The 18,340-nt window shown below is 41.7% G+C and overlaps 1 protein-coding gene across 1 annotated transcript in view; it reads right to left on the reverse strand.

The window, feature by feature from the left end:
* The window catches only part of LOC136861690 (hemolymph lipopolysaccharide-binding protein), a 113,144-nt gene that overhangs the window by 33,843 nt on the left and 60,961 nt on the right, over nt 1–18,340 (reverse strand). Inside the window, exons 2-3 of the mRNA XM_067138838.2 lie at nt 4,673–4,807; nt 4,466–4,586 (exon numbers count right to left, since the gene is read on the reverse strand). Of these exons, the coding sequence (XP_066994939.2) occupies nt 4,466–4,586; nt 4,673–4,807 (256 nt within the window). The remainder of the gene's footprint in view (nt 1–4,465; nt 4,587–4,672; nt 4,808–18,340) is intronic.

An 18,340-nucleotide genomic window follows, 5' to 3' on the forward strand; every position in this document is an offset into this window, starting at 1 on the left:
AGTTTTATTTTAATAGTGTTTGTGTTTAGGGAACGTGTGTACATAGTAGTAAAGAGATACCAACGGTATCTTCACTATAGGATTGCTATTTGCATTTATCAAGATGGCAACATCGAGACATAACCCAGAGTATTGTGTCAACCTCCTATGTTCTGATATGGAGGAGTAAAATTTACAGGCGGAGCAGTTATGTGACTGGTTTTGGAAGCAGTATCGACAAGATAAGTACTATGCCTTGAATTTGACTGCATGTTCTTAGGTAGAAGGAATCAGCTTAGTTTCACCCATTGTAAATATAATTGCAACGCTAAATTTCAGCTCTGTGAAGTTGAGTTTGATGGGTTTTTTTCAATTTCAGTTAAAGGTAAATCCAGGGATGCATGTTGAGCCCTTTGTTTGTTGTGTTTGAGATAATTTGGGAAGGGGGATATGGATAGGTTTAGTCAGGAGTGTGTTTCTTTGCTTTATTTACAGAGTATTCCGTACTGTGTGCTTAGTAGGTAATGGTGGCGTTAGCCTCATTATGGATGAGGCTATGCACCGTAAATTTCGTGAGGGAGAAGGTATCCAAGTCAGAGTAGGCTGCTTTATCAACAGATGTAGCGCGTTTTCAGGAGTTCTTGACCACCGACGGCTTGGAAGCCAGCGTTGCAAGTGTCTGTTACTTATGCGGAAGGAGCCAGCGACCCGGTAGGAGAGTGGGGAATTATAAAGAGAGCCAGATACCGCCTTTAACGAGAGCGAGGAACAGAAGTTGAGGCCTGTGTAAGTCCAAGGGGAATAAATAAGTTATAGCTGCATTTAGGGAAACGGGCTAGAATACGTCTGGATATGCGGAGTGGAAGTTGAGAGTCGATCTCTTATGCTGCGAGTTCGTCATGGCCCAAGCGACGTCTTGTTTAATAGGGGATTGCGCCCCACCTTTGCAAGAGACATAGAGGCCTAGCTTCCAGCTGCGATCGAACACATTGTGTATGAAAAAAGGACATAATATTTTGAATAAAGTAGCAGCTGAATTGTTAAAATGATGTTTCTCTTGAAACGTGAAAGACAGAACAGGAAGCAGGTTTCTGCTGTGTAGCGAGGAGTTTGCCCTTGAAAATAAGCTCTGAAGGAATGGCTCCCCACCGGTCGCTGTGTACTCTTTCCCGCAGGTAAAGATTCTGACGTTTACAGCCAGCTGACTAAGAAGAGCGCCTTAACAGCTGATCCCAGAGGGGCGTTACCTAAACGCCCATTCCGTTAACTGGGCCATACAACTGAGAGGCACTAGTAGGAGGAAGTGCATATTTGTATGTGTTTATTTTTCAAACGCCCTGATTTTTCTGTTGTGTGATTTGTATATATTTGTGTAATGTGTGTGATTTGTTATATTTTGTCGTTGTTCATATCTTTTGTGTCAACGTTGGTAAAGCATTTGCATTCTACTTAGCCCGATACTAATTTTAAGGGAAGCCAGTCTCAGTGCTGAATCATTGACGACAGAACGGTCTGTCGATAGCTTTAAGATTAGGGAACCTGGTTTTATTGTAATGTGTCTATATTTTTATGAATTATTTGTGTAAGTTGGGGATTGAAACTAGCGTGATTTTCTTTTATCGAGGAACATGTTATGGACGTTTTCGCTAACGCAATCCCATTGGGATAACCGGCATAGTATCTTATCGGCGTCAATACAATGCAAGATGTAGATTTCACTCCAAGATTTCATGTAAATTTCTTTTGTAATTTGATTATTCATTAAGTTTTGATCGGTATTTGATCCGAGCAGTGTTTTTCTTTTCATTGTATTTATATGTGCGCGGCACATGTTCTGTAAATTTATGGACATTGGAGTCCAATTATCTCATTTTCAGTTTAATTTTCATTTTAGTTTGAATTAATATCATGCGTTTTGGATAAATAAATCGATTTTACCCCTTTACTTGGTCTCTTATTCACATAAAATGCAACTGTTCGCCATTCTCATATACCTCTGGTATTTACTTCTTCGGAAGTTAGTCTTTAGTTTTGCCGCCCCTTTCGAACGTTCCGCGAGCTCGCCGAACCTATCCTGGCATGCTCAAATTAGATGGATGGGAACGGTTCACTGTAGCAGTAAATTCGTTTGCTATTTTATCCTGCTCATGAGTGATTTAGTTATATGATAAAAGTGTTTGAAATGATAAATAACTAATTCTGAGCAATTAAGGGTTAAATGAGGTAGGGGAGGGGTACTTATAACTGGGGAGAAATGTGTGATCTCAAAAATGCAAGTTGCATGCTAGAATTAAGTGCCCGATTCAAATGGTAGAAAGCTCACCTTGAAATATTACTGAGCTTGACTTACAGTGGCTCAGAAAAGTATTGGTCTGTCCATAGCCGTGGTATGAACGGAACAGTATAGTACAAATAACGAAACATATAATGGAATCACACGTATGTAGATATAGTCCGCACACTTTATGTTGGTGCATTTGTGTACGGGGGTGAGGAGTAAGGAGGGAGGTGTCCCGGTATCGATAGTGCTACCAACCGAAGGAAAATGAAATCTGAATTGAATCGAGAATATGATCGATCGATACGAAGTTTCTAAACCGTTATCATCTTAAGCCAACAACTATGTCACATACACATTATATAACATTATAAAACATTTCTCGATGCGAATCTTGTTCCTAGCATGAATTCTATACTTTGGCTTTGTTGTGTAAACAACAACAGTACTAGTACGTAAAGTGTACGCCAGATGTCGCACAACGATGCTTAAGCGATTCATAGTTTGTGTTTCAAAGGTTGCCAGTACGAATCTCGAAGATCGCCGAGGTCGACCGATTCAGCACTAGGGTGTAAATGCACCAACATAAAGTGTGCGGATAATATGTAGGACAGTCAAGTACCATAAGTAGGTTGAATATTGAGCCAAGGAGATTCACGCCCTTTGCAAACGGACCAGTAATAGAATGACGTGCGTCATTACACGCCAAAAAAATATTGGTCTAGTAAACAATATCAACGTGATATCGTGCTCTCTGCGGCAACTCAGGCTCATGATGTCTGTGCTGAGACGTTGGAAAGTAATATTCAGCATTGTTTTAGCGTTCAGCTAGCAATGGAAAGGAAAATGAAAGAAACAATTGTGGAAGAAAGGAGGATTGCAGTGCGACTATTTCAAAATGGTAAATCTTTCAAGGACATAAGTGAAATTATTGGATGAGCTGTTACAACTGTTACAAATATTGTGTACAGGTACAAAAGAACAAAGACAATAGAAAATAGACCAAGAAGTGGCCACCCCTCGAAGTTATCAGTACAAGACAAATGGCAAATTGTGCGTGAAGTGTCCCAAAATCCTCAACTAAGTGCGCTGAAGATAGCAAGTGCGTTACAAGAAGATGTAGAAGTGCAAGCGTCGCCTGAAACCATCCGAAATGTGCTATGCGAGAGAGGATATGCGGGCAGAACAGCCCGTAGAAAGCCGTACAGCAGTAAGGCTAACAGGAAGAAGAGATTTGCGTACGCTAAAGAGCACATAAATTACAGCTATGAAGATTGGAAGACAGTCGTTTTTACCAATGAGAGTAAATTTACCCTCTTCCGGTCAGACAGACGAGTGACTGTGTGGAGGAAAACGAATTCTGAACTTGAAGAAACGAATCTGACAGTTACGGTGAAACATGAAGGTGGTTCCCAGAGGGTGTGGGGTTGCATGAGTACGAATGGTGAAGGTGAATTAGCCTTTATTGAAGGGACTATGGATCACAAAGCATACATGAACATCCTCAAGACACATCTTCCATCAAGGGTACAAAAAATGGGACACTCAGCAAAGTATACGTTTACGCAAGATAACGACCCCAAACACACAGCCCTGAATACGAAGCTGTGGCTGTTATATAATACACCTCGTTGGATGGAAACTCCACCGCAATCTCCCGACATCAACCCTATCGAGAATTTGTGGCACTATTTGGAGCAAAACATGAAAAAGCGTACAATATCGAAAAAAGCTGACCTGGAAGAAGTCTTACTCGCCCAATGGAATAACATATCAAAGGAAACTGCGGAAACCTTGGTACGATCGATGCCAAATAGGTTAGATGAGATTATAAAGAGGAAAGGAGAACCTACGAAGTACTGGAACGTTCACGAAGGATCAGGAAACTGCGTTATGTTAATTCAGACCAATACTTTTTTGGTGGCAAGTGAAAATGATTGTTCTAAGTTATGGTTTTTTAGTTATGTGGACATGGAAAAATTATGTTTTTTACAATGCACATGTTACACAAGATGATAAATAATCAAGGATTCTAGTATATGTCAATTTTCATCATAATTCCATTCGATTCCTCGTCCTCACATGTAGCATATCTCGACAGACCAATACTTTTTTGAGCCACTGTATGTGTTAAATAACTAAAATCATATATTTTTAACTTTCGGTTACAATGAACAACTTAAGCTATATCAGTGATCTGAAACTCACTTGTTGTTGTGACAGTCATCATTGTGGAACAAGAGCCATGATCATTTAATTGGCGATGATCGACGTCTAGAATTACTGGCGGGGTGTAACTCAAGGAAGAACCTCCCATTGCTGTAACCACCTGTAAGCAAAGGGAAATTGTTCTTTATCCGTACTCATTCCAAAGGAATCTAAGATAAACATACCACATATTCATTGTATCCGCACTTGTACAATTCTATGTCCAGTGAAGTTCCTTCGACTGGTAACTGACAGGTTGAAATCGTTCGCTCGAGTGTCTTCACACTGGTTGGCAGCCCAGATTCTTCCTGGTAATAGCAGCGTCACCAATGTCATAGCGTTCTGAAATGAAATAAGACAGTTACAGTACTTCAAATTCTTCATTTATGTAATAATAATAATAATAATAATAATAATAATAATAATAATAATAATAATAATAATAATTTGAACTTCCTTGTGTATGTCGTATGGGAACCTATGGAATTTTATTGTATGGACGAGTGCAGTAGGTTATCATATTAGGTACTGAACCCAAGGTCTTTGAGCTAGGAACAACCGGAGTCTTGAACCCGAGGGGTGATCCAGAGCTCGTAAAGGAGAAGTTCGAAAAGTTTGAATCAGGCGGGCAAGCAGCGTGAGGAGCTCGACTCGTATTTTTCTCTTGGTCAGCCTAGACACATGGAAAGGCAAGGGAGTATTTTGTTTCCCACGAATGAAGAAATGAAGTCAGGTCACGTATGGGTGTAAGAATATAGGATGCTTGGCGGGAATTTATGCCAGTCGTATTTGATCTAGAGAGGAATCGGGATGAAATTGACGGAAGAAAACTACAAGTGTAACTCATTGTTAATGACTAAGGTTTGAAGTCTCTAGTTGCTCACATAAGGGACATCCTGAAAGACGCACATGTTTGTTAAAACTCTGTGACATCGTCAGAAGCATAGTGCCTGAGTGAACTTTCAATTTGGAAGGTAAAAACTTATTTAAAAATCTCTTAATCCTTGGACGAATAGAAAAAACAACGGTTTCTTTTTCCAATACCGTATGACGAGTGCCGGTTAAAATTATTTGGACATGCAATTTTGTCAGTGTCTGGTCTATGACATCATTACGATGCAATAAAATGGTAATTTTCGCTTGATAACTCGGAGTGAATCCACATCACTTTGTATCCGCTCCAAATCAACGTTTACAGATTAAGTTCGAAAACAGGCTTAGGTTTTAGCCGTGTAGGCTAGTCTGGAACATAGCCTCCATCAGTAGAGGTGAAAGTATTTCTGTAACACTAGTGAATTTTGTCTTCGATAATTCCTAGTCAGTCAGATTGAATTTGACAGTAGCCAAGGAATTAGTAAAACACTTCGAATAGCGAATGAAACTGTCAGTTATAAACAGGGTTAGGATTTTTAGGTGCGCACTTTTTAGGGTATATTAAAGCTGTTCGGAAAGATATCACAGTGTGAAATTTTATTTCTAGCTGCGAAAAGAGGCATTTATCACGCAACCTTTTCTCTTTTTTGGGACATTTATCCCTTTTTCCCCTAACCATATCCATAATCTCCTTTTCCCCCTTTTTCTTTGAATTCCAATTTATTCTATAAGATTTATAATCAATATAAAATATTTAACTTTGAATTAATGTCTCCTCAGCTTGCTGTGTACGTGCGAATAGTAAGCCTACCTCTTTCCCTAAACACCGCGGGAGTTGAAAGCACACTTGCAACAACGGAAAATAATTGTGTGTTCGACAAAACCTCTTTCTCTCGCTTTACCGCTATAATGTAGCCCGCAATTATGCAATTGACAATGAGTGATTCTATCCCACCAGAACCAGTAGCCTGCTGTTCGTGAATGTGAGTTTGTTACTGTGAAAGATGCCATCTGTTCGCATGGAGGCGGAGACTGGTGACGCAGAGATGTCAGCAACCGCACCCGCGTAGTTCCCAGAATTGAGAATTGGTTCTGTTCGGAGCTACTAGAATTCGCTGAGACTTCAGTTCCAGCATGAATGAGAACGTTCTGGTAACTGTCGCGGTGTTAAAGAAAGTGTGGATAGCAATTGAGCGAGTGAGCGCAAGAGTGAGTTGTGTGATAGTCTCATTGAGTTAGCAAGTGAACTGGTGATAGCACTTTGTTACATTACTAGACGAGTGTACTACTAAATTTTACCATGCCAAAGGTGTCCAGTGCCCATTTATTGCTTTGGCTCAGGAATTCAAACAAGATTTCATAGACACTGATGGAACTGTTGTGCGATGTACTATTTGTGATTCAAGAATCTTGTTAGGTGAAAAACACCAGCGAGATGTCATCAAACAACACATTTCCAGCACTAAGCATCAAATGAATAAAACTCTTCAAGCAAACAAATCGCGGCAATCTCTGTTATGAAATGCGTTTCAACAGAATTCTCCAAAAAGCCAAAATTTGAATGAATTAAACATTGATTTGTGTGCAGCTCTTACACACGCAGGAATTCCACTCAATAAGGTGAACAATCCAGCCTTCAAGGGATTTCTTGAAAAATACTCAAAAATGTCGATGCCCGATGAGAGTACTTTAAGAAAAAACTACATGGAGCCTGTTTGCCAAGAAACCATACAAAGAATCAAGGAGAAAGTGTCTGATGGTGGAGGAAACCATAGACTCAATGGAACGATATGTTTTGAACATTTTAGTTTCTCCCTTAGCAGGGGAGAACGTTACGCCCATGTTGTTAAAAATGTATGAGCTTCAGAAAGCCAACGCCAGTACAGCAATGCAATCAATTATGAGCTTCTGCCCAAAACTTTGGCCTACTGGTATCGAGTTTGAAAAACTTCTTCTTGTGGTTACGGACCAAGCTCCATAAATGGTTTCAGCTTTTAACCAATTGAAACCTTTATTTACTAATTTAAAGCATGTGGCATGCTTGGTTCATGCCTTTCACAGGGTTTCTGAATCCATAAGGAACGAATACGACATCGCAAATCAATTCATCTCTGCCCTGAATAAGATTGTATTGAAAGCTCCGAGACGTGTTGTTGCCTGCGGGGAAACCACTGGCCTGCCCCTTCCAAATTTCCCGGTCATTATTCGCCGGGGATTCTGGACTGAGTGTGCTGCTATGTTGTGTAGGAATTTTGACAAAATTAGAGAGTTTGTGCTTTCTTTGGATCCAGCCGACGCAGGTGCAATTTTCAAGGCACAGCAACTTCTGTTACCGGAGAAAATACATAATTTGCAGACAGAACTATATTGTGTCCATAGTTAAGTGCTTGACTGCGGTTATTAAACGATTAGAAGAACAAGGCCTGGAAAAGGAAAAACAGTGGGATATTTTTACTTCCGTGAGGGAGCAGGTAGATGACTTTCCCAAAGACAAACTTGAGTCTAGTCTTCAGAAGAATCCAGACATTGAGGAATTCGTCATATCTGTAGAGTTGCCATTCCGAGTGAATACAAGTTTTGCTTCACTGGTTTCTGTTGATGTCGAAAGAAGCTTTAGCATCTACAAAGACATTCTATCTCCTAGTAGAAACAGATTTACTTTTAGAAATGTAGAGATGCTTAATACCTTGAAGTACAACATCTTCATGTTTTTTCCTTCTTTTGATGAGTGGCAATTTGATGTACTTGTTTGTAGTTCAATAAACTAGAATAGAGGGAAGAGAAATCGTTAAATTAGTTGAATAAACCAGCAACATTTTATTCCTTTTTACCTTTGAGAACTTTTTGCCTTCCTCTTTTCAACTGAAATTTGCACCTAAAAATCCTAACGCTGGTTATAACAGTTCATGTACGTAAAATTAAAGCGTGTGCGGGAAATGTTTGTGCAACGAGTGCGGAATTGTAAAAGCCAATTTGCGCGTGAAGATATATGTTTTGTGTAATTATTTACAGGTTCAGAAAAATATAAAAGCCACCGCATCAAAAGGAAAATCCCAAATAAGGGAATAAAATGTATAACAAGTCCAGGAATGTATTTATGATGGCCGGCTAAGGAATATAGAAAGCTGGTGACAACCTTCGCGATGGATCCTGATGTGGTACATAAGGTAATGTGACTTACCCCCTTCATAGAGTGTTTATTTAATTATGCCTAGTGTCCTGTAAATTTTGTGACGAAATTTTGTGGTCAACCATTTGTTTGTGTTTCAAAGTCTGTAATGTACGACGTAAGTTTCACATCTTGGGAAATCAATATAGGGAAATATTTTCTTGTGAGTGTTTAAATTTGTGTATTTAATGAGAGGTATATGATATTTGTGTCGAGGGCTGGTTTATTTCCGTAAAGTAAAATCTTCTTACTTTTTATATAAATTTCGAAGGTAAAACAGTCGAAGTATCGTTACACGAAAGTTTGATGTCAGTTGTTTGAGTTGGGAGCCATCTAGTTATGTTCTGACCGGGCGAGTTGGCCGTGCGCGTAGAGGCGCGCGGCTGTGAGCTTGCATCCGGGAGATAGTAGGTTCGAATTCCACTATCGGCAGCCCTGAAGATGGTTTTCCGTGGTTTCCCATTTTCATACCAGGCAAATGCTGGGGCTGTACCTTAATTAAGGCCACGGCCGCTTCCTGCCAACTCCTAGCCCTTTCCTATCCCATCGTCGCCATAAGACCTATCTGTGTCGGTGCGACGTAAAGCCCCTAGCAAAAAAAGTTATGTTCAGTAGAATATTTGACGTGTTTTGATAACTCTATTGTCCACTGGAAATAAAATGTAAAACTTTTATGAAAATATTCTGGTATTTGTAACGTATTCCGTGAGTTGTACATCCGGGTCGCGATCACCTGTCATATAGCGCGTGGAATCTGTAAGGGAAGTAGCGAAGCGCATATCTTCGATGAAAATTAGAATTGTCTTATAGTGTGCGATTTTGAGAAGGGAAATGTCTTTTGCATGGTAAAAATTGTTGTGAGATGCATTGTGAATTATTACTCGGAAATTTTGTCAGGGAGTCTAAGCGCCGAGTGTCGGTTTATTGAAGAAATGTTGTTAATGCTAAGAAGTATGCGGGAAATAGGTTTACGCCCTCAGAAGTATATGTAGTTGTAGATCAGATATCCCGTATCAGTGTTGTAGAAGGAAGGTTGGTTTTGGCTCAGGCGGTTGAAGTTTTGTAGTTTTTGAGAAGTAGATTGCCGGGAGATTGTCCTGAGGTATTTTCAGATTGTTTCATGCCGGCATTCTGTGTTAGAGATGTCCGAGGATTATTTGAGTATATTGTATTACACGGGAAAGTTTTCTGAAAGCCGTGGTTTGGTATAGACTATCGATCCCATTGAATGAAATTTGGGAAGACAAATATTTATGAGACCTACTTACTCAAACCTTCTAGCATATTGTATTCGTTTGGTGTTAATTTCTGTCGTGCAAATGTTGTGGAAACATGAGTTCATTTCGTATATTTAAATGCGTTTTAAGAGATCTGATTAGAGGTTGAAAGGAATGATTTTGTTCACGCTAGGGAGATTACAACATTTGAGCCCAGGTACGAAACCATTTGTTCGGGACTAGCTAGGTCGGCTAGCCTGCACACTTTGGTAAACGACAAATGGGAGACTAAATTATCATTCGGTGCTAGTATTGGGAAACGCTATTGTTATTTAGTCAAGAGAATTAACGTTAACTTGTGAGGTATTAGATTCATTGTTTTTAAACGAAGGGAGTAATTCCAGGGAGATAGATTTTCTTTCGTTCGAGTATTAATTTAAGGTGACAACATAGCTCGCCACGTTTGTTGTTGCTGGAGTGACCCAAGTGAGAGGTGTCCAAGGAGCAGCCATAGGCCTACTCAAGTTGGTGGATATTGGAAGGGGTGAACAAATTATTTCAGTTGTTCATTATTTATTATTAACTAGCAAAAAGAAAACAACGGTGAATTTGCTTTAATACCGTGGCTCCAAAATTTACCGGATGTGAACACAATTGAACATATTTTGCTCAACTTCCAGAAGCGAGTTCGTGTTACATCACAACCGTCATGCAGTTTACGCCAATTGGAAGACCTGCTGCTGCCTTTGTGGTATAAAACACCCGAGCAGATCTTCCGCCACCTGTTGAATCGATGGATCGCCGATCGGTCGTGTTTTTTCAAGGCTAAAAGTGGTCCTACACCGTATAAAAAGGTGATCGTAATGTAATGTATCATCGGTTTAGTTCGCTGTGTGGGGAGGAACGATAGAAAACATCCATGGTATCCTCCGAGTTTCGTAGGAGGAGAATATAAGTAGGATTTCAGGAAGCGTGGTTTGGCAATCACAGGCCTCCTAGTTGAGCCTGATATTGTTCCCACTCGCGTCATGGTCCTCACTTCCAACGTTCCTACTCAACTTCCCGTCGACAACTTTTCTTACGACTCCAAAAGTAGTAAGTTTCCGAGGCCTACAGTGCGTTTCATTTTTTCCCCTTTGTCAGGGGTTCATTATTCGGAGAGGCAGACTTCTTCCTGTTTCACTTCTAATTGCTGATTAGTTAAGAGGCGATACTTGCTAAGTTCTGCTTTTCCTGAGAAGTAATTAGCACCACTATCAACCTTATTTCATAGGTTTCCTTTTATTCTTTTAGATATTTTGGCTTTATTGCTGTCATTTACAGTACACTTGCCTGACGTTTCATCCACCTAAAATATAACAGCAATTTATTATTTGGTAATTGTTGTAACCAAGGTTGAGATTTACAAAACACAACTTTATTATTCGCTTCAAATGCAAAATACACTATTTACACAAATAAAAATGAAATTTAACTTGAAGCAAATGAATTAGGAATCTTGAGAAAGAGTCTAGCTTTTGTACACTATATACAAGTTTACAGTATTTACATCCACTTCTATCTCGAAAAGATAGTCCTTGTGATAAGAAAAGTCGATAGTCGAAAACTATCCGAAGTACTGACATAAATGTTTTGGAAAGTCCTTCCTTGCTGAGTTCATAAAAGCAAGTTCAATGTTGGAAGAATTCTTACTTGGCGAAACCAAGGGAGCTTGCATTAATTAGGAAATATAACGGTATGTAATAGTATGACTGGATATGGGCAGCGGAAGAGGAGCGGTGACCAGAGGTGAGACCTCGTACTGCCAGAAATTCAGTCCACCTGGTCGAAGCACATTTTCAAGAGGAGTAGCCTCCGTGCTCGACGTAGGGTGTATTCTGGAGCGGGACACCGGGGCAAGTGGGCATCAGGACAGGCTGGGAGTTCCTCTTTATAGTACACACACGACTGTTCAGGCACGCGCACTGAGGGCTGCGCGTCGAGGCTAGAAGAATGACACTTGGCGCGCGTGTAGCTGGCTGGCGGAGCGAGAAGGGAGCGCCGGACATACAACACCCTCCCCTCCTAAATACGCCGGTACGGCGTGAAACGGCGGCGGCGCTGGCGGCGGCTGCGATGCTGGGCCGGAGCTGCTGATGTCTCTGTTGGATTGTCCGGAGCTGGGACCGGGCGGAGTGGCGCTGTCTCGTCCTGAAAGGAACCCATTGTTATTAAATGGTCTAAAGCTCGTTCAGCAATAGATTTATCTGGCTGAGCAATAGAATCAATAGCTGGACATGGGCGGTAGCGCAGACGTATCTGGTCTTGATGGCGGCAGATACGTTTCTCCGTAGTCTGTATTTCGTAGAGACGATGACCCAAAGATCTGCAGATGACTCCAGGTATCCAGAGTGGGTTTGACCTGAATGTCCGGGTGTAGACCTTGTCGTTGACTGAGAACTTCGTTGGTGAGGTCGTAGACTGGGCCGGAAGAGGCTGCAACAGAGAAAGCAAAGTTCTGTGAGGTCGTCCATGGAGCTTCTGTGCAGGAGTGATATTATCAGCGCCGGGCAGAGTTCTGTAGTTGCTTAAGAGTTGGAGCAATGCTTGGTCTTTAGTTAAGCCTGAAGAGACAGCTTTTTTCATACTTCTCTTAAATGTTTGTACAAAGCGTTCAGCTTCACCATTAGATTGAGGGTGAAAAGGCGGTGCTAGGATATGACGAATGCCATTATATGTACAAAATTTCTTAAAAGCAGTAGCTGTAAATTGAGGTCCGTTGTCCGAAATGAGTACTTGAGGTAAGCCTTCTGTAGTAAATATCTTCTGTAGAGCACGAATGGTAGCTTCGGTCGTAGTAGTCGAATGCATATCCACTACATATGGAAAGTGCGATAGTGAGTCGATGACTATTAACCACATGGAATTGAGGAAAGGACCTGCGAAATCGATGTGAACTCGTTCCCATGGAGTAGTAGCAGGAGGCCATGAAGCTAGATCAGAAGACGGGGCGTTCTGATTCAGTTGACATTGTTCACAATGACGGATGAGCTTTTCGATGGCGGCATCAATACCGGGCCAGTAGCAGTGTTGACGTGCAAGTTGCTTCGTTCGGGATATACCCCAATGGCTTTGGTGTAATAATTCGAGAACTTGTTTCTGTAGGCTAAGTGGGATAACCACTCGGAAGATGGTGCCTGCTTCTAGGAGTACGACTCCAGCACGAGTCATGAGACGATGCTGCATACGATGATAAGGTGCAAGGTGGGCGGGAAGATTGCTCTGAAGAGGCCAACCGTTGCGGATGTAAGTACGCACAGTAGCAAGTGTACTGTCCTTATCCGTAGCTTTAGCTATGCAGGTAGCATCAATAGGAAAACTGGAGACAGTATCTTCAAGTTCTATGTCCAACTGAAGACATTCAGATTCTTGAGAATCGAAGGCAGTATCAGGACCAACTGGTAAGCGTGAGAGGGCATCAGCATTACAATGCTGGGATGTGGCTCGATAGACAATCTGATAGGAATAATCAGAAAGGAACATGGACCATCTTTGAAGCTTTCTGAGGGAATTCTCAGGGATCTTATTACCAGGATGGAATACGTGTACGAGAGGCTTATGATCAGTAATGATCAGGAAATGGTTGCCATAGAGATATTCATTGAAACGGCGAATACCAAAGATGATGGCTAAAGCTTCTTTCTCTATCTGTGAGTATCGACGTTGATGGTCATTAAGTGTTTTCGAAGCGAAAGCGATGGGGCGTTCCCGTCCATGACGATCCTTCTGGGAGAGAACGGCACCGACACCGTAGTCTGAAGCGTCAGTAGCTAGCGTGATGAGCTTGTCGGGCTGAAAATGAGTGAGTTGTATAGCTTGAATTAAGGCGTTGTTGATGGTTTTCCATGCCTGTTGGCATTGCGGAGTCCATTGAAATTTAACACCTTTTTTACGTAGAGCGTTTAATGGAGCTGCCACTGTAGCGAAGCGGGGAATGAACTTGTTATAGTAGTTCGCTTTGCCTATGAAGGACTGGAGCTGCTTGAGGTTCTGAGGTGCTGGCATGTTGACGATAGCTGAGACATTCTGTGCTCTAGGGCGAATTCCAGTCTTATCAAGGATATGTCCTAGGTAGTGAACTTGAGGCTGAAAGAATGTACATTTAGCGAGATTCGCTCGTAGGCCATTGTCTTTCAATTTCTGTAGAAGGAGGCGTAGATTGTTTAGATGTTCCTGATGATCTTTTCCCGTAACAATAATATCATCCAGGTAGTTAGCACAACCGGGAATGGAGGCAGTGAGTTGAGCTAAATAGCGCTGAAAAATAGCCGCTGAGGATGAAACACCAAATGGGAGCCGCTGGAGCTGGAGCAGTCCGAGAGGAGTGTTGAGTGTTAGAAATTTCTTAGAGTCTTCGTCTAAAAGTAGCTGGAGATATGCTTCTTTAAGATCAACTCGAGAGAAGAATTGTCCACCAGCGAGACGACGGAATAAGTCTTCTGGACGTGGAATAGGAAAGATATCTGTGTCGAGTTGTGCGTTGACTGTAGATCTAAAATCGCCACAAAGTCGAACATTACCATCAGGTTTCTTGATTACCACTAGTGGAGTAGCCCATTGACTAGAAGTAACTGGTACCACAATTCCAGTTTGTATCCATCTGTCTAATTCTTTCGTGACCAGGTCTTGAAGTGCTAGGGGTACTGGACGTGCTTTGAGGAAGCGAGGCTTAGCTCCGGATTTCAGCTGTATGTGAGCGGTATAGTCTTTTGCTGTTCCGAGCTGAGAGTCGAAGACTTCAGGAAACTGCTGTAGGAGATCGGTAACGTCAGAAGTAGGATGCAATGTAGATACAACGTTAATGTTGTCATGTATCTGGAAACCAAATAAGTTAAATAGATCCATGCCCATAATGTTGGATGCAGTGTAGTTGTTAACTACGAGAAGAGGAATGGCCTTCTGAATTCCTTTATAACTAGCCGGAAGCTGGATTTGACCTTTAATGTCAATTTTCTTTCTGTTAAACGTCACAAGCTGGATGTCAGCTGGAGAGCATGAAGGGGAACCTAAGTCATGGTAGGTAGCCAGATTAATAATAGAGACAGGTGATCCAGTGTCTAATTGAAAATCGACAGATCGAGTAGAGAATGAGAGAGGAACGATGATCTTGTGAGAATTCCTTGTGGGCAGAATAAGATTGATCTGATCAACTTCCATGTCTTGGCGGGGCTGTATATGCTTCGGGCGTGCTGCAGGAGTCTTAGCAGGGCGGAGCGAACTCCGACATACAGTCTTAATGTGTCCAAGTTTATTACATCGTTCACAAGTGGCTTTGAAAAAACGACAGTCACGACGTTCATGATGCTTGAAACAGCCTCGGCAGGAAGGCAGGAGTTTCGAGGTGCTTTTAGAATTAGGCTTCCTTGTAGCATTACGAGAGGGAACCTGGCGAGAATGCTTGGTAGAGAGCGCCTTATCTGGACGGTTCACTGTAGCAGAGGACTTGCGGGCCTGAGTCGAGACTTGAGCAACTTCATGTGGAGAAGCTATGGCTGCGGCAGTCTTGGTAGTAAGCTCATAAACCGTAGCAATACGCTGGACGTCTTCTAAAGAAGGGTTACTCTGCTTGACAGCGTCAAAACGTATCTTGTCCTCAGGAGTATGTAAAATTACCATGTCCCGAATGAGAGAATCAGTGTAGGGTGAACCACAACCGTCCTTGGAGCATATGAACTGGCAGGGTTTAGCTAGACCACGCAATTCAGTTATCCATTCAGTATGTGTCTGATGGGGTTGCTTTCTGCTCTGAAAAAATTTATAGCGAGCAGCCACTATGTGAGGAGCTTTGGCATAATGTTCAGTGAGACGGGCCAGGAGCTGTGCGAATGGTACCTCAGAAAGGTTTTCTTCTGGACCTAATTTACGTAGTAATTCACACGTAGCATTGCCAACTGAACTAAGAAATAGTGCTCGGCGGCGTTGATCATCTGTGACAGAATGGCAGATGAAATGCTGTTGTAAGCGTGCTAAATAAACTGACCATTCTTCCTTAGCCGGATCAAAAGCAGAGAACGGAGGAATAGCTGATGGCTGTGTAGAGACAGAAATAGCTTGAATAGCCTGAATTAATGCTGCCTGTTGTTGTTGCAAAAACTGTTGTTGTTGCTGCTGTAAGGCTTGGAATACCGTAGCGAGTTGCTCAGCTGTAGCCATTGCGAGATGCGTGCAATAAAGAGCAAGGAGAGCTGTGTGTCAGAACTGGTTGTAGGCGCGACCTTGACCGGTATATGCTGGGAGTGAGAGAGAGAGCAAGCAAACACGCTGGAGCGTGCCACACAGGTGGAGCGCACGTCAGAGAGCTGTGGAATGTCTGTTGAGTGGGCGACACACTGGGCACTGATTGACTTCGTCGCCAATGTCTAAGTGTATGAGGGCACTGAGTTTGCTGTACCTCGTTGTGAAGGAGTGGATGAATAGCAAGTTATTATCCTGTCGCCACAGAGTTGGTTGACTGGGGCCGATGAATTGGAGTGTTTGTTGCGTTCCTTTTTTTTTTTTTTTTTTACCTCGTCGCCATAGAGTTGTGTTGTAACCAAGGTTGAGATTTACAAAACACAACTTTATTATTCGCTTCAAATGCAAAATACACTATTTACACAAATAAAAATGAAATTTAACTTGAAGCAAATGAATTAGGAATCTTGAGAAAGAGTCTAGCTTTTGTACACTATATACAAGTTTACAGTATTTACATCCACTTCTATCTCGAAAAGATAGTCCTTGTGATAAGAAAAGTCGATAGTCGAAAACTATCCGAAGTACTGACATAAATGTTTTGGAAAGTCCTTCCTTGCTGAGTTCATAAAAGCAAGTTCAATGTTGGAAGAATTCTTACTTGGCGAAACCAAGGGAGCTTGCATTAATTAGGAAATATAACGGTATGTAATAGTATGACTGGATATGGGCAGCGGAAGAGGAGCGGTGACCAGAGGTGAGACCTCGTACTGCCAGAAATTCAGTCCACCTGGTCGAAGCACATTTTCAAGAGGAGTAGCCTCCGTGCTCGACGTAGGGTGTATTCTGGAGCGGGACACCGGGGCAAGTGGGCATCAGGACAGGCTGGGAGTTCCTCTTTATAGTACACACACGACTGTTCAGGCACGCGCACTGAGGGCTGCGCGTCGAGGCTAGAAGAATGACACTTGGCGCGCGTGTAGCTGGCTGGCGGAGCGAGAAGGGAGCGCCGGACATACAACAGTAATATCTTATTTTTACACCATTATACATTCATATACCCAGTGTTATGTTGTTGTGAATTACTGGTGAGTATACTATATCTGTGGTACTAAGGCAGAACCAGATATGTCCAACGTGATTTTTCAGGAGATGCACTTTAAGGTTTGCTAGTTTACCCAAAATCAGTTTTAACTTGGTAAGGTCATCAAAGGGTTTTCAGCCGTTCTGTGTTGGCATTGTTGTAAAACTTTCAAAGGGAGCGAAAATACTTTCACTCATTGGGCATATCATTTTTGCCTCCGTATATTCAATACAAACTGTACATTGTGCTAGCGACATGTATATTGTTATATTACCTGAACTGTTTTCGCTATCGACTTATTGCTCCTGGGACGGAAAACATTCCCTGACTTTATTAATTTGGGATGACTGCTAGCAAAATACTAGAATTAAATGAATACACAAGTCAATAAAACATGTGGATACGAACGATATCGCTGACTGAATTCGCAAAAAGAAAGGTTCAGGAACCAGTCATAGACAATTGAGGTAAAACTCCATAAAATTCCTGATATGAAGATGAGAAACTACCCAATTTCAAGGCTGCAAATATTGTGGCTCTATCCCACTTGTTCGGCACCGAAGGTGGACAAGCTAATACTAAACATGTCAAACTTGAACATATCACATGATATCAAACCACCCTGTAATGAGGAAAATACCACCTCATTCACTAAAACAGAGGTGGAAGCTGTAATAAACTCTACAAAAAAAAACCAGTAAGGCAGCTGGACCCGACGGAATCTACAATTAAATGCTGAAAGACTCGGTGGAAATACTAATAGACGTATGGACTGATCTCTTTAATAAATGTACGGCTCTTGCTGAAATACCAGATGACTGGAGAAAATCAACGATCAAGGTCCTATATAAGGTGAAAGGAGAAGAAAAATATCCAAATTCATATAGAGGAATAGTCTTGGAAAGTAATATATTCAAAGTATACTGCAAATTACTCACCAGAAGACTCGCTGCATCGGTAGACTCACTAATTCCCGACGAGCAGTTCGGATTCAGAGAAGGAAGGTCGACATTACATGCCATAAACAACCTGCTAAGTGATATCCATGAAACACTAGGACACCTCAAAGGTAAACATCATACTAACTTCATTGACTACACCAAAGCCTTCGACTTACTAAGCAGGACGAAGCTGCTACAAAAGTTGGAAAACATGATGGGAGAAAACAATGTCATCACAGAAACGAATAACAACATTCTGGCCTACATCAAAATAGAAATCAATGATGGAGTCTCAACATCAAGAGAAATAGTACAAACAAATGGAGTACTACATGGAGACCCGATGAGCCCTATCTTATTCAATATTGCCACGGCAGA

Source organism: Anabrus simplex, chromosome 1 (assembly GCF_040414725.1).
Source record: "Anabrus simplex isolate iqAnaSimp1 chromosome 1, ASM4041472v1, whole genome shotgun sequence".
NCBI classification, from domain to species: Eukaryota; Metazoa; Arthropoda; class Insecta; order Orthoptera; family Tettigoniidae; genus Anabrus; species Anabrus simplex.